The following is a 23,434-nucleotide window of genomic DNA, read 5'->3' as shown; positions in this document are numbered from 1 at the left end:
TGCATGTGAACGAGCGTGTGTGCGTGCATATGTGTGTGTGTGTGAACGTGACAAAGCGACCAAAAGAAAGTAAGAAAGAAAGAAGTCTTGGCCTCACGACAGAAGCACGTTCTATAGGAAAACCTTCAAGATTCCCCCCACACACACACTTTCCCCTCACACTCCCCTCCTCCACAATCTGCTGCCTTTTAATTGACAAGTTTGCGTTCCCTAGGCCAATCAAAACACTTCACTCTCACAATTCTTTCGATTTTTCTTCGCAACCGGTTTAATTTTATCGAATTTTTTTATTCCTTTTTTTCTCTTGCAATAAATCTTAATATATTTGAGAGTTAAGTGGCTTGCTTAAATCGAAAATGATATCAGCTCCTGCCATCTTATCGTGTTAATCTTTATCAGCGAGTTACATCTCTGTTGATGGTGAAAGAAAATGATTTCAAACCAAGACATGTGTTAGGGTTTGACTTGTCTCTCAGGTATCCACCTACTTAACTGACTCTTTGAATGAGAATGAACATCAGTAGATAGATATATATGACTAATCATGTTTTCTAGTTTTATTTTACAGTCGGTTTGTATAAATGTACTGCCAAAGCTTAAAAATCATAATTTAACATTATTAATTATCTCATTAAATGTTAGTTTGCTTTTATGGGGGTCTTCCACACCCCAAATATATATATATCAATAAATTTACACTCAAAGCAACACCAAAAGACCCACCCACCCTAACACACACAGATACACATATAATATATAATTAGTCATATATTTTATATACAGTCTAAAAAGTCTCTTGGCTTTGTATGCATTATTCTACTATTGCATGTTTGTACTCTTAAACACATATTTTGTGCTTTTATTTTAATCCCTGTATGATGCTACCTTTAACTAAACCCAAACTACAACACTTCTCAACTTTCTTGTTCCTGTTCTCTCTCCATCTCTCACTATCTTCAATACTTTATGCATTTCTTTCCACTGTAACATCTCATCTATTTCTCCTTCTTGCTCTTACAGTTATTCCTTCCTTCACTGCTAATAATTACTGAAATAAACGGTGGTTTATTAGCGTCCACAATTATTAGCTTAAATCATCCACGACTCGAAATAATTAAAAGCAGTCATCTCTCCATGTATCGTCGTTGTTCGTGTATTTTTCACGAACTTGTATCAAAATTTATTTGTAGTGCATGACCATACGGTGTCCTTGCTTGAAGATAGAATGAATAAATAGAACTTATACTGTATGAAGATGAAAGAAGCTGTACCTTTATGGCCACGTATCCATCCATCCCCTCCTGAAAACAAAAGCTTGCAGGTATTTACACCTGTCGGTAATGAAATCCCGGGTGAGCGCAATCCTCAGATTGTAGTGGCCACCTGCACGGACACGCCTGCCACAACAAGGGAGCAACAAGGCCCCGGCTGTTTAACGAGAAAGACGATGATGGAGGCAAAAGGCCAACTTTCATGATGCTCCTGGCGCGTTGCTGCGAAAATTTACTGTATCCCAACGCACTCGCCGTTTGCAGCTCGGCAGGTGGAGTTTCAAGGAGGCGGGTTTCTCTCTCCTCCTCCGCGCCGACATCTCACCCACTCACCCCCGACCCCCTCCATCTTTCTCTCACACTGCCATCTTTTATCGTCTGCTCACTTTTGCTTGTAAGAAAGCGAGAAAAGGTTGGAAACTGTTAAGAAGGGGGAAAACATGTTAAGGAAAAAAAAAACTTTCTTTGCTCGTGGCCAGATCCGAGTCTTTAGGATTTCCGTCGAGTCCTAGCGGAAGTTGTGGTTGACGTCACAATAATTGTGTAGCTTCTGGCGGTGGAATTCCGGCGAGAAGCTTTCATAGCCGTGTGGGTCGAGCAGGGCTTGTGGTGACGGCTCCTGCAGTTGGGAGTGTAGCCATCTGCTGCTGCACCTCGGCGAAGACGTCTGCAGCGCTCGGCATTGGTGGCGACTGAGGAGGTAGGTGTAGCCTCGTTCTGACCGCTTTCTCTTTAAGCAACAACAACAACAAAATCGATGGAAACATTTTTTGCCGTGATCATCGTTAATTGCACTATCGTCATGGACATTGCAGTTGTCCTCGATTATTGTTATCAACATCATCGTCGTCATCAAATCATCGTCGTCATCAAAATCATTATCATTGTCATCGACTTTATCGACATGATGTTTAGGAAATAATGAGAAACTAGCTTATATTAATAAACTGTTTTATCACCTTTTTAATTGACATTATTATTATCATCATCATTAGCACTAACTTTAGCGTAGCAGGGCTTTCCGGTGGCGCAACGGTTAGCACTGTCATCAGTGCAGTGAAGGTTGGCTGTCCTGGGTTCATCTCTCATCTCATCTCTTCACGCTGTTCTTTCTCTGCATGGGGATTCTGTTTACCCCAGGGTCTGCTGCTGTGATATAGCCTTAGTTAGCACCCTGCTAGAATATTTGCATCATGTTCATCCATGTCATCATCACCATGTTCACTAAATGTAAGAGGTCCTACTGCTGACTATTGGTTTTCATATCTCCTAATTTCTATTAATTCAAACCTTTTTCTACATGGGCAAAAACATTTACAGATGATTGCATATACAAACTGATGACTATATGTTTGTAATTTTACAAAATCTAGTCGGCTATTTTCGTTTGTAACTATTAATAAATCAGTTTCTTAAAGGATGGAGTGTTCAAGACTCCATGTATTTTTAAAAAAATTATTAACGACTTTTTAAGCCGTTTTAGTCCCCCTTTCTCTCTCTCCGCCCCTTCTGTGTGTGTGTGTGATGGGGATACGTGCATGTGTCTGACTCATCTGTGTGTGTGTGGTGGGTGATTATCAAGGACTAATTAGTCCCACTCATAGTTCGCTATAATTAGCATGTCATGTCACACTTGCCTGTTATGCTGCCTACCTAGTGCCTGAACTTTTCTCATCTTCTACTAAAGTCAATTTACAGTTAATGCATAATGTACCTGTGTAAACATTAATTACACGCTGCTATTACATACCCGTTTGCGGCAGTAAATCAACGGTTGCAGATGACTGCATCCATTTCCTCGAAGTTGATGAAAAGTCAGTTTTCAGTTTGCTAGTGACATGTCAGGGGAACATCTTCTGATGGTATTCCATGTTTACAGTTGTCTTGGAGGTTGCCACATACATGTCAGGCTTGGCAGTTGTTGTCAGGGTGCGCACTGCAGGAACCGGGTATGTTCTCTTTGAAAATGTAGCGCGGCCCCTGTCTGGGCCCTGATGTACAGCTTTGCAAATCATCCAAACTAATTCTCGCGAGATCTCTCTTCTCGGGTAGGGGTAGGGGCTGTGGCCGTGTTTTGAGAGTCTGGTGAAGACATCAACCACCTGCATCTCGGCCTGTTAGCGAAATCTCGCGCGACACAGAGGAAGGTGGACGGGTAGACACGTATCCACATGCAAACACGCGCACCCTGTTGGAAACGCACACAAACACACAAATATGTGCAAAAACTAACACATGCACACATACACACATAATACATACACATCTACACCTTTATATGTGTGTATGTGTGTGTGTTGGGAACGCAGGCACGCATATACAAGCATTAACATACAGACATAGCCCCGCACCAACACACACACAGCTCACATTCTCAAACACAAACACACAGATTCTCCTACATACGGGCACTAACACATTCTCTTTCGTGTTTTCTTTCTCTGTCTCTTTCTCTCTCACACGCACGAACCCTACCCATCTACATACAGATTTTTTCTCTCTATGTCTTTCCCACTCACTTTCTCTGAGGCGTGCAGAGAGGAAAGAAAAAATGCGGATCGAATGTCATGTACTGTTTCTTTGTGTTGCAATAAGTTCTTTTTCACATCTGTCAGTATGTTCATGTCTATACACAATAGTAAGCGAGGCATAAATATAACTGTTTTCATTATTTGCTCTTTCATTATCTCCGCTGTCTTCTTTCTCATCTTTTCAACCCCTGAGTCACAAATCTTCTCTTTGCTTTCATTACCCCTCCCATCACCCCTATCCAACTCCTCCTCCCCTCACTACTTCACGTCTCACCCTGATCGAACTCGCACAGCTGACTAACATGTCCGGCCCTGTGGCATCCAAACATGGAGATGAGAAAAGTTGCTAGAAAACCCTCTCTCTCTCTCCTCCCTGCGTTCCCTTCGTTTTGTTAGCGAGGGTCTCAACGAGCCTAAACTGAGAAGAAGAAGAAAAAAATAAAGAGAACAGTCCTTCATTGCAATACACATCGACGTTTAGTTGCCATTTCGGAGAATAATGTCGATAATTTTGACGTTTATGACAACTCGAACCTCGAAGCACGCGTTCTTACTTGTTGCAGGAGCTTTTCTTCTCCTCCTGCCGCATCTTCTTCCTGCCAAGTGGAGTTGTCCCCCCCTCTCTCCATCTCGTCTGTCAGCCGTGGTTTCTGCCTCTGCGCCGTCGGCCATCGTCCGTAACGCGGCAGACGCAAGGGGAGGTAACTCCAAGGAATCTGAAGACGTACCCCAAGTCTTCAGACGAAAAACTTGCAGCTGAAAAAAAAAATTGAGCTGAGAGGATAAAGAGTAGGATAAAGAAGAGGAAGAGAAGTGAGAAAGAAAGGTAAAACTTGACGTTTGTACTTTTCATGTTTTGCAAAATTACAGCTTGAAATAACACAAATAAATAATCTTCCCAGCAGGCAACAGCAGGCATCGCTTTGCGAGTGCACGCGTGCGAGTGTGTGCGTGTGCGTCTTCCCTCCAGCAGTTCGATTAACTTTGATTCCTTCATTGAGTGAACAGCTTGTTAGCTAGCTCACTGCTGGATGTACATGTGTGCGTGCGTGTGTGTATGTGTGTGTTCATGCGTTGGTCTGTGGCATTAACCTCGCACGACGAACACGAAAAACAATTCCATCCCTCCTCCACCATCCCCGGCTGCAACCACCCTCCCAGCTACATCCTCCTGTCGACGGCAGATTGAGGGAAATATCGGGGGGACCATTAAAGGAATAGTGTGTGGGATGAAGGTTACGGACTGTCGCCTCTAGTTCTGCACAGAGAAAGAAAGAAAATAATGGAAGAGAGCAGAGGACGCGAAATGCAGGTGGGGAAAGGGAGATAACTGTACAAGATTTTCTTCAGAGCACTCTTGTCTCGTTTTCCTTTGGCCGTTGATTCACTGCATCGTCGCTCGCGCAAGCGGCTCGACGTTTGACGTTCGTGCTCTCAGTAAAGCCAACAAATTATCGCGAGATTTCTTCTTGCGCTTTGCTCCATCCAGGACAAGCCAAGCTCCTGGTTGTGACATCAAGATGGCCAGCAAGGACCTGTGCCTGCTCTCACGTGACCACATAGGGATGAGTCGCACAGGAACAGGACTCTTGTCTCGACGATCTCCAGCCTCAGGATTACAGAGGAAGTCGCTGTTACTGCTGCCCCCACCGTCGTCGTCGTTGTCGTGCGCCTTCCTGTTGTGTTTGTTGGTGGTGATGATGGCTGTTGTACCAGTCGTCGCTCAACAGGTCAAGGACAAGCCGGATCCTTCCGCCAAGCGCCTGCACAAGGACGTTATGACCGGTTACAGCCAGTTTGTGCGGCCGGCCGGAGGTCCGAACCACCAGCTGACTGTCAAGATGGGCATGAGGCTGTCGACAGGTGCTGGATGTGGTGAGTAGATTTATTTTTATCGCTGACTTCTCCCTCCCTGAACTGAAGAAAATGCCAGGACATCACGTTGACATAGTTCTTTAATATGTTTTACATTTTCTGATGTATTTTATTTAAGAGAGCGGTTTGAATTTTAAGTTCAGTTGAGCTTCATGAAAGATAATTTAATACTGTATTAAAATACTTATTTGAAAATATTGGACAGATTATGCACTCGCTGTAACAGAACTTGCTGAAATCTCCTAGCAACCATCTTACAATTCATAATATCTTATAAATCAGTAGGAGACATGCACAAATTGACTGACACTCACCTTAGCTGTGAAATAAAGCAGCACAGGGAACCGAAAAAAAAAAATATCCGACGTTGACAGTGGCCGGGATTCAAATACTTATAACCACTACCAAATTTCTACAGAGTCGACTTTAAGCAGAGCCAGCCAAGTCGATCCATTAGTTGAAAATCAGAAGCATTTTTTTTCCTTATGAGTTAATTTAATGTCGACATACTTTTGTAACTAGTTACTGAGACTACATTGGAAAATTACACATCATCCCCCTACCCCTTCTTCTCTTCATCATGGATGTCTAAGCGGTGATGTACATATACAATAACAAATCACTATCATGCTGTTGATGACGATAGATCATTGTAAGACAACAAGCAATGGTAAGGTTAGAAGACAATATTGTAAGAGTAAACCTCTGGTGGACTGAAAGACCTCTGTAAGAAGACAGTAAACCTTGTATACGATGCCTTGAAGAGACACCGAGCAGTGCCAGGGTTGTGATGAAGATACATGAGATATGGCGCCAGAATAAAGGCCACGTAATCGAAACTGATCGATTGGAAATGTGAGGGATGGAAAGATGGAGGGAGAGGACTGTCTTAGAACTGGACATATTTCCTATCCTGTCTCATGATCTGCAGGCTATAATTAAATCGAGCTGCTAAAACATCGGACATGGCGAGGGAAATAATTCCGAGGAGCAGCCAGCGATGAGGAAGGAAAAAATGGATTGGAGGGTGAGATTTGGGAGACAGCGTTTTGAGGGCAATGAGCCTGAGATCCTTACAGCTTCCGGTCCGCGTCACGTGACATTCCCGCATCATCCGAACTTCTTTTTCCTGAAGCTGAAGCGTGGTCATAAACTGCTCCAATCATAGCTTCATCTGTGTTCTTCATCTTCTTGAGGGGTGATTAACATGAGTACCTATGGGGTCTTCTGATCTTAATACTGAAATCCTGCAATTTACGTTTAATATTTTTTTCCTTTTGCTATCTAAAGTCAATAATTGAGAGCTCACATATTTAAATCAGCTGTACTCTCAATTTAATTTATGGATTAAAAGGTGAAAAGTTTAAACAAAAAGGATGATTGAATAGGAACACACAATCTCTCACGTACAGACTGTCAAAAGACAACAAAAGGACAAATGGCTTCTTACTCACAACCAGCAAGTTAATAAGCAGGTAGCTAGAAATATGTCAACAAACAAATGAGTGGATTCATGTTCATCACGCAAAGTCACACACAAATAATGTAACGCATGTTTTGCATTGTTTTATATCTTTTTTGTTTACAATCTTCTGGTTAGAATGAAAGGTTGAAGGCGATCTCATCTTTAACATGATAATGAATTTCCTGATCATGGAATACAAAAATATCTCATCTGAGAAATGCAGGAAAATGACAGGAGGAGTAAAAAGCGCCTCCTGATCATCAATTATCTTTCATTTCAAATGGAATAGACTTCTTGTGTGTGTGTGCGTTGTGAACTTCTATTAATTCCTTCCCCCATGTTTCCATTCTCAGTAGTCACACTTTCACCAGCCAGTCGTGTAATCATCTATCATCACGTGTCACCGACCACCCGCTTATTAATCATCTATCGTGGCTTTCACCAGTAAGTCACAATCATCGTCATCATCACTTTCTACCAACTGGCGGGTCTTGTAACCTTTACCAGTCCACCCTTTGATCATCGCTTTCCCTTTTACTGACGAGTCATGTCTTCACTGCCGTTCTCACCAATCAATATTGCTATTATCGATTTCATCATAACCTCACAAGTGTCACCTGCTAATAGTCGTACATGTGTCCACACACACACACATATATAATCCTCCCTACACGCATTCACAACCTACGTATACACACCTCAGTGCATACATCGAAAAAAAAAAAACACACATGTTCACACCCACATTACACACGACCCCACCACACACACACCTCTAAAAGCAAATAGACTAAATACATATCCACACTCTACATGCACACCATACACACACACACAAACATTCACAGACTACAGACTACATACGTCCACACACACGTACGCATCCACCCACACATATGCGCACAAACACATCCACAAACACACATCCATCCTCACCCTCACACGCCGCATATCCACAAACATGCAACCCTGAACACACACACCAACACACTCTACATACATGCATTCACACCCTAAATTCTCAAATTCACACATGTGCGCACACTGATCGTTGTCTCTCTCTCTCTCACCCCACGTTCACGCATGCAAGCACACGCAGAAACACGCATGCACGCGTGCACACCAACTGGAATGTAAATGTTGCATACAGGCCTGGCTGTGAGTAAGACAGACAGCTCGCATGTTTACCATCGCTCCCCAAACATCTGTTGATGTGTGCTGACAAAAGAAGTGCATACAACAGTGTTACACAGTGATACCACACATGATTCAAACATCCTCCCCATCCTTCTACCTCTCTCTAACGTTCTCTGCTCCTCCCATATGTCTTCTGACTGCCATAACATCTGACTGTGCCCCTGGCCTTCAGAACATTGTGTGTGTGTGGTTATATAAATCATGAGTGAAAACAACGTCTGTGTAAATAATAGCTTTGCTTCATCCGCTTCACTGATGTCATCCAGCTGTTCGTCAGGACTTGGGTGTTGGGTGAACCTTCCATCCATCCACAGACCCTCACTGTGCAGCGAAGACTTTGCTGGGTAGAGATAGGACCATAGTCACGTGATCCCTGCCACTGCATCAGGGTGAACTCTCCTCATCTCCAAACCCTCTTAGTCGAAGTCTAGCGAATCTTTAGTAAAATATCACACATATCCCAGGCAGCTGGCCCATGGGTATTAATTTCAAGCTTTTGCAGCAACAGATATTTTAAAAATCTTCAAAAAAGGAATAAATGAGCGGTTTATTTTTTAATAAGACAGAAAGTGTCGTAAACACCTGTTGCAATTAAACTTTTTCAAACTTTTTCATATTCCTACAATTTGTAGCAACTACAAAAGCTTGAATAGTTATAAACCTGTTCACCCTTATTTTTCATTCTTTTTCTTTCGATCCACACATACCCGTTTAACAAACTATGAACATAAACAATGTTTATATCTGTAGAATTGTTGGTTCGTTTGCTTAAAAGCAATTTGGACGATGTTTTGCTATTTCTGTTTGTTTGGAGAGCGAGAGACATGGTAGAAGTATTCGCAGTTAGCATTTACACCGCGAGAGACAGTAAAGGCGGTTAGAGTCCCCCCCGTGGAGGTGCTGAGGGTGCAGCTGGTGCAGCTGGTGCTGTGCGTCAGCTTGCGACATATCAACGCTTTCTTACGCGCGTTCTGTTCTCAGTGTCCTCTCTAGCACGTGCCACGTGACACCAGGTAACGGTTTACTGGCCGACACATGTGAACACGCGCGTAACAGAACTGTCAAGCATATTGCTTATTATATTCTCAAATTTGCATCCTTTGCACATCGTTGACCTGTGTATTTTTCTCTTTTTAAGGTTAGGCAGGTAGCCACAAAATGCAAATATTTCTGCTACCTCTTCCACTTTGCCAAACTAATAAAAGTTCAAATCGTCCTAATTTATCCTAAAAGCTCTTTCTAGAGATTGAGTTCAAGTGCACGCTGAAATCAAAACTTGTTGAAGCCACTACACAGCCATCTAGAAATCTTGTATTATCGTATAAACCAAACAACAATAATAATATTGATTTCTGTAACGCTTTTCCACATTGTCAAATACATAATTAAAGTTCTTACTACTACTACTATACTAATAATAATAATAGGATAATAATAATAATAATAATAATAATAATAATAATAATAATAATAATAGGAAGAAGAAGAAGAAAAATATATCTGAAGCACAGTATTCTCAATTCTTAAACAATAACATAAACGGTTATATGACATGAACAGGTTGACATCCACCTCATCAGTTTTAAATTCGAACACTTCTAGCAGTTCAAGAAACGGAACAAATTCAGAGTTATGTAAAAAGTACGAATATACATTGACAAAGCATCAATGATATTGAGACAATAATTATAACTTTGCGAGTTCTATGGCGGCTGGTCGGCTTCAACCTTGAACCAGCTCAGAGTCTATCAGTTTCTCTCCAATCAATAATTGTCCTCATTTGTTTACGTAAACAAGCAAACAGGTATCAACAAGTAACGTCTGGTATCTCAGGGGGCTGACTGGGTAGTCGCCATGTAGATTTACCCCGGCACCAGGTCCAAAGCGCCGTTGACTCAGCTTCATCATACAAAGTCAGAGCCAGACCTCAGTCACGTCTGGAGCCTGAGGTTGCCACGAGACTCAGTCTTCATTCCTTCGGGTCTGGGTCGCCGGCTCCTGCTTCTAGGGAAGCCTGGCGTTTGACAGTCTGGCACAAAATAAATGCTATTGTTTGCTCCACTGGTATTTGTGTGAAAAATCCTCTCCAACCCTTTTCACCCCCCAAAAGTGGTTAGCTTGGCCTCCATTCTTTGCCGTCTGGACATGATGTGCTGGAGACCTGTGTACACAGCTGTGCTAACACACTCCACCCTTAACTGCCGGCTCCCTTCTCGTCACCATGTCTGTCTCGCCAGCTGACCGCACCATCGCAATGGATGACTGTTGACTGTTCGTGAAATTGGTCTGTTTATAGAAGCCAGTCCAAATCAAACATGAGTTTTAGCTGCTGTTATTTATTACAATAAAGTTTTAGCGAATTTATTTAACTGAAAATATTTAGACTGATCCAGAGGACATTGGGATTCGTACCAAAGACGTCAGCCAAAGCCAGACCTGTGAGCTTATGCTAATGAGTCGTCTTCTTATTCTCGACCCGACATTTGTGACCAACCTAGACCTCTTTTGTACAAAAGCCATCTGTGAGCAAAGTCTAATGAACTTCCGATGTTCAAGACTTATGAACTGAGAAGATTTGGGGAATTAGCATCTTTGACGACTTTTTTTGGTGCCTGTTGGTATGAGAAGTTTCTCTAGTTGAAAAAGGTATTTTATTGCTTTATCATGAGCAGAGTAAGCATAAAGTTTATCAAAATATTTTAGTTGGTTGAACCAAGGCTGATTATCTTGAAGTCTCCCAAATAATGGTAGATATTAATTTATCAAGAATGGTGAAGTAGAGGGCTACACTTTTCCTTTCATGTGACACAGTGGACGACTTACTTTTACTACTTTTACAGCCAATAACTTCTGGCCTCTTTGCCTTGATATATATATAATATATTCTTATAAAGTGCATACATGCATTCACTATACTTATACACACACACACATGTTCTAACTGCCTTAACAACGGACTGTCGCGATCAAATTTCAAATCACATGTGTACACAGTTATTAAACCACAACATGTTGCTAGGTATCAGATTCCTACAATCAATACATCGTGTGATGCTCGGTATATGAAACTCATTACAGGCCAGCAACGCGCAGCTGCGTCCTGCATGAGAGCTTTTCTTATTTCAAACCGTCGGTCACGTTTGATTCCCTCCAAGCTTCAGTGCAAACATCAGCGACAATATACACGGCATTGTGCTGGGTAACGGGATGGCCTGGCTCCTGTTGGCTCAGCAATCAATGCCACTCAATCCATAACTAAGTATTTGGGTACACTGGCTGTTGCTAGGTTTTCTGGGCCAAAACCGCATGAATGTAAAGAAACTCAAGTCCCGATAGCATCGCTTGAAGAAAAATTAAGAAAAAAACACGTTACCAAGAAATAACTATTATCTTAAAAAAATATATATAAAAAAAAAAAAAAAACTCACTCGAGAAACCCACACTTTCTTAGCAAAAAAAAAAAAAAGAATAATCACATGCATCGCTAAGGTTAAGTAAAGATTTGGAATGTTCATGTCCTGACTGGAATTTTTTTTTTTAAATAATCTTGACTCTCCGGCCATTGGGCAGATAACTCCCGCACGCCCAGACGGGTTGTCGTTCTTGATTGGTGGCGAGCCACGTGTTGCGGCATTGTTGCGCTTTGCGTGTTCCTCCGCGTACACCGAGAGCCAAGACTAACGCGGAGGATCAAGTTTTATTGCGGCATATTGCTGCGCCAAGTAACGAGAAGCAGATGTTGTAGAAATGTGGAGGTGTAGTGAAAATCGAAGCCGCACGCAGGTGAGAATTTTAATAACGCGAGTGAGGTCGCCGCTACTCTCAGTGGGTAGTTTCCTTTTTTGTTTGTCTTTTTTTCCATTTTTTTTTAAAACGATCTTATTTATCTACCACGTGAGGCGTGTTATGACAACAACATTATCAACGTGTACACACTTCACAACTAGAACACATCCACCCCATGAGTCTTTTTTTTTTTTTTTTGCTCTCTCTCTCTCACGCACAGATTCGTGCTCACACGTGGAACACACACACAATTTTTCAGCGTCCTTTCTATGTGCAACATGAAAAGATGCCTCACGGGCACACAGTTCTCAACAAGAGCAGACGTAGATGACAGAAGTACAAAGTGTTACTCCGGTTGTCACGACGTCCGTTCACACACAACCTCATGAATTATTCACACCGTGTTTTCAAAAAAGCTCAACACGTGTTCATGTTTCCAATCGTTCGTTCAAACAAAGATAACAATAGTATGGAAATGGCGAGGCGATGAAAGGGAGAAGCGAACAAAGTGAGGAAAAGTACAACGGGCGAATGAACTACACTTATAGAATACGTATAATATGTACATCAGTTTGACAAGCCGCCATCACCAATCGTCCCGGGTCCCACAAAACAGTACTGCACCCTTCACGCCATTCCCTGCAGACCCACAATGCTTTGGTGGAAATGACGTTATAGGTGGAATGACGTAAAACTCAAATGACGTCGAAGGTGGGATGAAGTAAAACTCAAATTATGTCATATAGTGAAATAACGTAAAGTAAATGACGTCTTAGGTAGGATAAAGTAAATCTCAACTGAAGCCAAATCATCGGAGGTCAATAACCTGGTATATGGCCTTAAACAAACAAATAAACAAGTGTTTATTCCGTTTATTCATCTGTGTAGACCCTTACTTTGAAAAGTAAAAATAACGCTCACCATGACATTTTGTGACTTGTGAGAGTTGATTTGTTGTTGTTGCTGTTGTTGTTTTGTTGTTGTTTTGTTATTTTGTTGTCGTCGTCGCACCTGTTGTAATATCCCTTCGAATTCTTCTTTTTTCATTTTTATCTTCGTCGTTTCGTTTCCTTTGCACGATGGGTTTTTTTTTTCTATACCTTGCAGCTGTCTGAATTTTTCCTGTTCATTCATCTGTCACATCCGACTAGTAAAGCCATTCTTTAGTGAGAGAGAAGTGGCCGAATCACTTGTGACCGAACGCAGGCGCGTGGACAGAAGTGGGATTAAAGCTGATGGAGTGAGAGAGAGGGAGGGACTCGAGAGGGAAAGGGACTGGCATGACACTGAACGAGGCAAAGAACTGTGTGGACTAGCATGAGACGGAGTGAGAGAGAGAAAGAGCAAAAGAGTAAAGCCTGGGTGAAAAATGTGTTATTTCTTGTGTATGCAAATAATTTATATGCAGAACCTTATCTGTTTGCCAGATAAATAAAAGCACTCCACGAAGAATGTGTCCTTTGATGGAGGCTATACTCCTCAAAATTATAGACGGCGAGGGCGAGGTCCCATGGAATTCACCAAACGATTTGGTGTTGGGGAGAGTCAGGTCACGCACCAAACTTTGGCCATGCATATTGATTCCATGAATAAATTCCATCAGCTGCACCGAACTTTAACATACACTATGGGCGCGTTCACACAAGTATACACAGAGGAAAAAACTATCAGCGAGAACAAGTCTGCTTCAGAAATGAGAACAGAACTCAAACTCCAATTTGGTTAATTGAAATTTTTCTAGCTTATTATAACAATTGTATTGGTAGTACAACTGTCAACAGTATTAAAATGTCTTTTTTTTTAAAGTGAGGAGATAACGAGACAGAAAGAAAGAAGGGACTCGAGATAAAGGTAGACCTTAGGGTGGTTGGTTAGTGAGGTGTCAGAGGCCTCACCCAATCTCATCCCCGCTACCTTACCTAACCCTATAAAGAGATATGTATTCATTCCACAATAAAAACAACCAGGGAAAAACTCTGCGTCACACGGGAATCGAACCTTTTTTAACACGTTTCCATGTATTCAGCTCAAAAAGTCGAGCTTCTCTGCTTTGTGCTCTGCATATTGCTGGCTCACCCACGAGCAGCAAGAAAGCTCAATGATTCTACCATCCTTTGCAAAAGCTGGCAAAGAAATAAGCGAACTTTAAGACGAGGTGCTTCAACTCGGCCACGAAACTTTGCCCTCGTCGCCAGAAAAAACAAAAATAGATTTTTGCGAGTCACAACAAAAGCGGCGGTTGAACAGTTTCCCACTTAACAACATCAGGGATTAAAGTGCAGGAGGGAAAAAGTCCTCAGATCGTGCCAAAGGAGGATGGGCTTGAAAATTCATCTTACCTCCCAACTCAGGGAGAGAAAGAAAGAAAAAGAGAACGATGAAAATTCCGAAAGAACATCGACCCACAATTTCTTTCTCAATACATTCCAACAATGTTGTTTTTTTATTAACTTGTGAAACGTGAAAGGTTTCCTCCCGATCAAAATGACAGATGTAGGGGTTCAGGCGATATCGAATCCAATTGTTTGTGTGTTGTTGGTTTTGTTGTTTTTTTCTTTAAAACGGAGATCAGCTGTAGCTAACCATCACACAGGATGCTTCAATGCACGTGCTGGTGAAGTGAGGGACCGGAGGCAGTCTGGCACACGCGCGTGCATTTCGCGAGACGAGCGGTCTACGGCGCAGTAGGACGCGTGGAAAAATAAAAATAGAAATTTGAGGCAAGGGCGGCTGAGAGGATGCGAAAATATTGTTCTTGGACACCGCACGTGTGGATGCGGCGCGTGCTCAAAGACTGCGTTTAGCGTTGAGCCTGGCACTTCATCTTCAGCATCATCGATGACGTCGTCGCCATCGTCGTGCGCCTTCTCCTCCTCCTCTTCCTCCTCCTCCTCATCATCATCATCACCATAGTCGTCGTCACTGGAAAGTAACTAAACCTTGTCACGACCATGATCTTATTTTTATCTACAAGTACCCCTTTGTAAGGCGTATTACGGGTGGGAAAGAATGAGTTACCAAAGTATTTCGTCTTCTTTAGTGTCATTATTATTATCACTTGTAAACAAGCCGACATAAATTTGTTTTCGTGTTCAAACATTCTTTAAAATAAAATATTCAAAAGGAAATTGATTATATTCAGAGTGCTGTGTAGAAACTTTTTAAAGTGTCATCGTTAATTATTTTTAATTACATCGTGAAATTATTGCGCCTAGAGGGGGGCGTGATTTTTCAATGGAGCGCAGGACGCCTTTGAATCAAGAAGTTGCCTCGCGGCTTGTGACAGGGAGCAGGTCAAGATGTGACCTCCATGAAAGGCTTCCGTATCGGCTTGTCTGGAAGTTCCAGCCTCTTGATAGTCATCGAGAGCGAGTCCCGTCTGAAATCAGTCATGTGCACATCCATCTTTACGACGGCCTTGTATCAGTTCATTTTTTTCTTCTGTATATCTTCCTGTTTTCGGCCGTATGTGCTGATAAAATGTTTTGCATACCTGATTCTCTCTCTCGCGCGTGGATTCATTCTTACCTGGCAGATGTTCTGCCCACGCGCTTCTTTCAACATGGAAGGATGGGTGATTGAGAAAAGATAAACAGACATGTAGTGACAATCTTGGGTTGTGTCTGTTGTTTAGTGGTATCAGTTTCTGTTTGTACAGATGAATGATGCCACAATCATATGCTGTCTTTCTTTCTTTGAATGCTTCAACCAACCATCACCCTATAAACTGTCTTGAAGGTGAAGTGTTTTTAAGGGAAAGTAATAAATCATTATCAATAACAATTTTCGACATTATTATTATTTTACTACTTGTCTGTTAGAGGACTTCGTGAATGGTTTATGAAAGCAGTGATTCCTGAAAAGAAATGGCTGCAGCAGCAGCAGCAACAGTCGGTGGGTTTCTCAGCATCTCTCACCGCTGGCAACAACGCCCAGCATCCGCTAAGGTGTAGCGGCGGAAGGTGAGGGCGTCTGGCTTGTGTTCGCCGCTAACGGTCCCCGAGGTGCGAAGTCCATTATAAGCCAGCAGGCGCCACCAGCAGGGGCAGACTATCAACACCACAGCCGCCATCACGTGCAGCCTCCCGCCATGCTATTCACGCAGCAGTCGGTTCTCTCCCCTTGCCGCCCACTCTGTTACCTCCCCTCTTTTTCTGATTTTTCTTTCTTTTGCGTGGTTTCTGACAGGGTGCGGCATGGTACTGACCTATTATCTACCTTTGCTATCATTTGTAGTCACATGAAATTTATTGTAGACGCGATCATACTTTGTAAGAAACGCAGGCCTATAGAGAAATTTCGAGAATATTATTCCTTTTAGAACTGAAATACAAATACAGGTTCCTGCTAGCATCGGGTGGAGGGCAGGACCCGGATGCTCCAGTCACAGCAGCGCTGGGTGCGCACGTGCGTGCACTGCCTCACTTGGTGCCGTGGCATTATGGGATTGTATTAGTCTCGCATGATTGGCAAGAACCGTAATTCTTGGGAAGTACTTCGGTCTGGCATCCAAACAATGATTGCTTGTCTGTCGGCTTTGCTTTATTAATCATTTATTGTTTGGTTAGAACGCGTTTCTGCGAGCAATACAGCTTTCTTTTCGATTTTCTTTCCTTCTTAATTTCCTTCTTCCTAAACTAAGGGAAAAGAGAGAAAGAAAGGGTTTAGGGTTACATTCCGTTCATTCTTTATTTTCTGTTTGATGTTTAATTATTTCCTTGTGCTTTCTTTCTAGGTTTTAATCTGTGCCACTTACAATTTAGTCATTTATTTTAAGTGAGAATAGAACTTATTGAGACAACCTTAGGGTAGTTAGACTTTTAACAGTTGCTGACTTTCAGCGACTGCAGCTGATGATAAATTACAGAGAGAGAGAGAATGTCTATCTATTTAATGTCGAATAAGAAGGGAAAAGAATGATAACAAACATTCACTCACTTCCATCACTTACATTAACTTCCCCTTTCGAGAAAGAGAGGAAGAAAGCAAATATGTAAAAGAAAGGAACAAAGGAACAAAGAAATGAACAAACGAACCAAGAAAAGGAATGCGTCCTTGAAGGTTGGCGAGGGTACCCTGGCTTCCCATCTGAAGGAAGACTGCGTTTGTTTTCAAACCCAACACTGTGTGAATCTTTCACAACATTCAGCAGATTTGTTTTCTCTTTCCTCTCTCTCTCTCTTTCATTCTTTTTTTATTAAACGCACAAAATCATCGCTCCGTCCATCTCAGTGATCTCGCCGACCAAGTCAACCAAGCCATTGCTTCATGTCATTTTAAAACCTTCACCGAAATGAACACATATCGGGATATGTTTGACATTGGGGTATGTTTGAAACGAACACTGGGTATGTTTAAAACTGACACTGCAATATTGAGATTTCTCCCGACCTTTGCACTCCTTCCCACCACGGTATTGTCAACACCCCTTAGCCCCCTCCATCGGTTCCTTTCCTAAAACCTTTTTTGATCCGCCTGCCTGGCATCTAATCCATGATGAATCGAAAAGATGTCCCCGCTTTGTGCGACCTGAAGCTTCTGTGGAGCTAGAGGACTGGGATGCTGTAAACACCTGACCAGCTGTGGCGGGGAAGTGGGTGGAGTGGACAGCACGGGGTGGCGAGTGTGTGTAGGGTGTTGTGGTAGTAGGTGACGAGAAGACATCTTGGTGTCTGACGTGGAAGGATGCTTCTTTTCTGCTTTGACTCGTTTTGAAGACCGTCTGCATCCTTGGCGTTGAAGTAATTAAGGTTGTGAAGCTGTATTTCAGTCAGACATCGAACACACGCCAGTATACATTGAATCCGCTAGGAGAACCGCATCATATTGTGTTGGAGACGATTTAGACCTAATAGTTTTCCAACACGTTTTGTCTGGCGTGTTGGATGCTCACTGTCTCCATCCCATCTTCATCTCATCCCCACCCACCCCACACACACTCCCTCCACACCCTACATCCGCCCTGTCTACCACAGATTAAAGCAGTCATCGTCAAAAACGACTTACGCTCGTCAGATGAGATCTGGCGTCGGTTCCGTGAGGACACAATATCTTGGGAAATTGGGTTCCGGCGGTGATCTACCACTTGGCTACATCTCAAAGGGCCACGCTTGGCGGCCGATGCTTAAGCATGAAATTAATCAGTGCGCCATTGTGTCCTGACGCTGGTGGCTGACTGTCGTCTGCTTTTTCTGTTTCAGGATGAGAAGAATCAGATCATTACCATAAGCGTCTGGCTGAGACAGGTAGGGAACATCTGTTTCTTGGCCCTTGTGTGTGTGAGTGTGAATCTGTGCGTGCGTGCTTGATTGTGAGTGCTTGAATGATTTAGTCGGTGAGTCATCGAAATTAGTTTTGTGTGCGTGAGAGAGAGAGAAAAAAGAGAACTATGTGAGCGTGCGTGCGTGAGTCAATGAATCATTGAAGTGGTTTAGAGACAGAATGTGAGAAAAAAAGAATGACATATAAAGAGAGTTTGGGGTTAAAAAAAAGAAAAATTAGGGGTCGGGTTGGGAAGAATGATCAAGAGCCTAAGAAAGTCCATAAAATAAAAAAAAAATTGAAGTTCAAACATCACTTTGTGGGCGCCGTGCACACTTACTCAGGTGGAGTCTCCCTCCCTGGCTTGACGAAGAGCAGTTTGACTTGATTAATTGCCATCGGTGTGGGGTCGAAGCTGTGGGCCCTTGCTGGCGCCCTCCCTGGTCAGGGTCTAAGACATGCTGACAACACTTGACATCCATTGATTTCTCCTCCGCCAAACTCATCTCCCCCAGCCTCCACTAAGTCATGAATCAAGTTGGCAAGTCATCTATCAAGTTTAGTAGCATTTAGGTGACAGATTTTCTTTAAAAGTTCAGTCTTTACAGATATTAATGGAAACGGGTGAAAGGTTTTGTAGTTTATTTGGTATTTCCGTGGGTAGGTGGTGGGGACTGCCCTTTTACTATAAGTTTTTTAGGTTTGTTGGGGAAGCATTTTTCCCGTCTTCTCACTGTCCTTGGTGAGTACAACAACCCCACCCCCTGTTACCCTTAAGTCCCCACCCTACCCACACAACCCTCCACCCCAGAGACCCGGAAACATCAGTATTCATTGAAATGGCGAGACTGATTGCAGTCCGTCCTCTTGTTTTCATATTAAAGGGTCGCCAGCCATTTGCGAAATGGAAGAAAAGAGCATCAAATGGAGGCGGCTGATCAAAGAGGCACGGTGTGGTTTTAGCCTGAAAGCTCTTAATTTCCGCTGGTGTGTGGTGGAGGTGGCACCGGAAGTAGCCTTTCGCGAAGACAAAAGTGATGACCTTTTTTAACTGTAATTGACCTCTGTTTTCTCGTAACATTTTGCGCGTGCGCGTGCAACTGTAAATAAGCGTGTGGGGGAAGGGGAAGGGAAGGGAGGGCCCACCCCACCCGTTCCAAGAAATAAATGTTTGCGCATGCTCTTATATGCATAGTATATGTGCATGCGTGTGTGTGTGTATATTGATTGTGTTTACCTCTCTCTCCCTCTCCTTGTGTGTGTAGAGTATTTTTCTAGTCCTTGTATACATTTGTTAATATGTAAAATGTTATATTTATGTGTGGGTGTGTGGGTGGCTGGGTTTGTAGGAGTGGTATGACGGCCGTCTGAAGTGGGACCCAAGTGAATATGGTGGCGTGACAAAACTTCACATTCCCTCCGACAGTCTGTGGAAACCAGACATCGTTTTGTACAACAAGTGAGTTTTGGTCAAGTGAGTGTTAGTCAAGTGAAGTGTAGTCAAGTGAATGTTGGCCAAGTGATACTCAAGTGAGTGTTGGCCAAGTGAATGTTGACCAGTGCTAATCGGTGTTAGTAGAACCAGCGAAAATGATGTTGTTAAACAGAAACAATGTCGCATTTATACATGTTTATAATGAAGGTTTCATAACTCGTCTGTCGTTGTGATCAAACCAGCGATTAGTTCGTGGTTCTAATACGAGCATTTTGATTGGTCCGTGCCAGCGCTGACGGCGACTACGTGGTGACTCTCAAGACCAAGGCCACGGTTTACTACGACGGCAAAATCGTGTGGGAGCCCCCCGCCATCTACAAGAGTTACTGCCCCATAGACGTCGAGTACTTTCCCTTCGATATCCAGAGTGCTTCCTCAAGTTTGGGACATGGACCTACAATGGTGGCGAAGTGGACTTGCAGCATGTGTGCAACGGAACTCAAGTCAACGAACAAGATCATTACATCGTCTTGCGAGGCATCGACCTCAAAGATTACTACTACAACGTGGAGTGGGACGTCATCAATGTCACCGCCCGTCGAAAGGCAAGTGTTGTTTCTGTTTGGTTTTCTGAGTCTCACAAATAAGTGTTGCCATTGGTGATGATGTCTTTTGTCTTGTCAAACAGGTAAAGTACTACACCTGCTGCCCAGAGCCGTACCCGGATATCACTTTCAACATTACCCTGCGGAGGCGTACCCTGTTCTACACCCTGAATCTCATCATGCCCTGCATCTCCATATCCTGTCTGACTGTGCTGGTGTTCTACCTCCCGTCCGACAGCGGCGAAAAAATCACCCTGTCCATCTCGATCCTGCTGGCTCTCACTGTCTTCTTCCTTCTCCTGTCAGACATGAATCCACCCACTTCGCTGGTCATCCCGCTGATTGGCAAGTACCTGTTGTTCATCATGTTGGTGGTCACGGCGTCTATATTTTTGACAGTTTACTCGCTGCATATTAACTTCAAGCACCCCAGCACGGACATCATGTCGCCGTGGGTGCGGCGAATTTTCACCGAGATTTTGCCGCGTGCGCTGCTGATGAAGCGGCCGGACTTGGAGAAGCGGCGTGCCGCCATGAGCCCCAGGACCGTCAACGGGCTCGAGGCTCGTGAAGCAGCTCCCGAGCAGGACTCGGGCGCCTACGAGAACCTGCGAGAACGGCACGAGTCTGGGGAATCCGTGGCCTCGTGCAGCGCCATGGACGTCAACCGCTTCCCTTCGGAAATCCTGGAAGCTATGAAAGGCGTACAGTTCATCGCCAGACATCTTCGAAATGGCGACAAGGATTTGTCGGTGAGTATTCTTTCTTACACTTTGTAAATAAAAGGTAGGGATCAGAAGTCCCATAGCCAAGAGGTTTCAGAGAATGTTAGTAGTTTAACGAGAACAGAAGACTGTGTGTTATGGAGACGGAGCTCAATGTTTTCATTTTACCTTCTTTATTTTTAGAGATTAAACCATGTACCCATTTCTGCAGGGCAGCTAAGGAATATTTCCAGGGCCAAGCAAACTTTCTGAATAAGCCAATATTTACACGATTGTGCTGACTGCACAAACTACCAGAGTGGACATTTTTTTTTCTAGTAAGCAAGATGTATTACCTTGAATGCTCCCAACTTCTCCATTGTCCACCCATCTACCCGTATGTACCCGTTGGTGAAACTGGACACATTTTGCGTGAACAAAACGATTTCTGGTAAACAAATAAAAATGATGAGTAAATGTTCTTGGAGAGGTTGTCAGATCCTTTTTTGTAAGATGAACAACTATTTTCTGAATATCTGAGTGTAGTCTTACACAAAACTCTCCTCCAGTCGGTATTATTTATGGAGAGTTATATTCTCCAAACTTTAATGTTACACCAAGAGCCAGAAGGAGTAAAATTGTTTTGCAACTGTTTAGTACTGTCACAAACTAGTCTGGTAAGCAGCATTTTAAGCTGGACTGGCGATTGGTGGCTGGTTGTTTTGGAGTTTTAAGTATGCCAGCATCCCAAATGGCAATTCCAGCACACAGCATATTCATGAAGAACGACAAAAGGCTATTATTATTATTTCCCTATTTAAAAAAAAAATGAAGAGCTGAAAGTTCTAAAAAAAGCATCGCCTTCAAGTTTGTTATCAATAACCTGTGCTTCTCCTGTGTGTGTGGCTGTGAGGTGTGACAGACTGAAGTGAAGACGCAAGCTATCAGCTGCTATTTTCAAATTCTTCGACTGTTGTGGTGCTTATTTCGTGAGCTCGATATGACTTCTTAAAACATTTCAAGGTGTACAATTTTGCAGGGAACCTGGACCAGTGGTTGCATACGTTTACTCACACCTATCTACTTTAAACTTCTTCATTTATGTAATAGGAGGAACGCGATTGGAAGTACATCTGCATGGTGATTGACAGATTGTTTCTCTACATCTTCACAACCGCCTGTTTCGGCGGTACCCTCAGCATCTTCCTGTACGCCCCCTCTCTCAACGATGCAAGGGTGCATATGGACCTCGTGGACCTGAACAGCACGTGCCAGTATTAATCAAGCTGTTGATGACCACGGCGAGAAGGCGAGCGATGTCAAAACGTCACGAAGACGGACACCGACGCCGTACTGGGACCGGAAACCAATTTCCTTCCAAGGAGAGACAACTCGGTGTGCTGAGCGATTCGACAAGCTTTCTTCCCTCCCCCTGGCTCGTGAGACACTTGGTAGCGAGGTACTAACCATGGCGGGGAGATAACTGAGGAGGAGAGGTGTCGGCGAGTGAATGAAAGGAAGTGTTGTGTTTCCGGAAATCTGTGAACTTATGAATCTAGTCGCGTTGTTGCATCGTAGATGACTGTGGTGATAGGACAGGCGGTAGCGTTGCTAATGGAGAACGACGGACCGGAGGCTGGGACAGTCACGGGAGGGGGATACGGGAAGGGAGATGATGCTCAGGGGAGGTAAACGAACACAGAAATGACTCTGGGGGATTTTTTGGTCCAATTTTTACAGGGGAGGCTACTTATGTGATACCTACTCGAATAATAATTTTCTCTATTAATAAGACAGATGGTGGACTGAAGAGTGGAGTGGGTCTGGGGTGGAAGGAGCAAAGGATTGGGATAAGACAACCCTTCTTATACAAATATCAGTTCAAGATTGAGCTCCACAACAAGTAACCACAGGCATGCAACGCGCTGAAAGACACACACACACACACACGTATATCAACATAGTTAAAATAAAAACAGATGTTTGTGAACTGTGACACCTGTGTATACACTGTTGCCTGGATACTGCAAGCAAAGGGTAAAATATACAGATTAGCAAACTATTTAATAGGTACAGCTTTGTACTTCATATTAATATATTTGCGTTTTGGGCCATGCATTATCTGGTTTTCAAAGTCTGAGAGTGTATGTTTTCTTTCATTTGTCGGATGAACCTGTCAAAATGAGTTAATAAATTCTTCTGACTACATATGCATGCTTGCTGTGTCCTGCTTTAATGTTGCAAGATCTCTCTCATCGCGACTGACCCCGAAGAGATGAGAATGGTGTTATCCATTACACCTTG

The 23,434-nt window shown here is 43.2% G+C and overlaps 1 protein-coding gene across 1 annotated transcript; it reads left to right on the top strand.

Moving 5' to 3' along the window:
• The first annotated feature begins 522 nt into the window (after positions 1-522).
• Positions 523-23,340, top strand: LOC112553968 (acetylcholine receptor subunit alpha-like 1). The gene is given in 10 exon segments (XM_025221513.1): positions 523-1,971; positions 4,366-4,628; positions 5,292-5,665; positions 17,868-17,878; positions 18,326-18,370; positions 19,736-19,845; positions 20,112-20,242; positions 20,245-20,426; positions 20,510-21,178; positions 22,241-23,340. Coding segments are annotated over 8 exon segments (1,662 nt in total). The 5' UTR covers positions 523-1,971; positions 4,366-4,628; positions 5,292-5,322; the 3' UTR covers positions 22,412-23,340.
• Positions 23,341-23,434: the final 94 nt, after the last annotated feature.

Source organism: Pomacea canaliculata, linkage group LG13, assembly GCF_003073045.1.
Source record: "Pomacea canaliculata isolate SZHN2017 linkage group LG13, ASM307304v1, whole genome shotgun sequence".
Lineage (NCBI taxonomy): Eukaryota > Metazoa > Mollusca > Gastropoda > Architaenioglossa > Ampullariidae > Pomacea > Pomacea canaliculata.
Note: the sequence above shows the minus strand (reverse complement) of the source record. Positions and strands in the feature narration are given on the sequence as shown.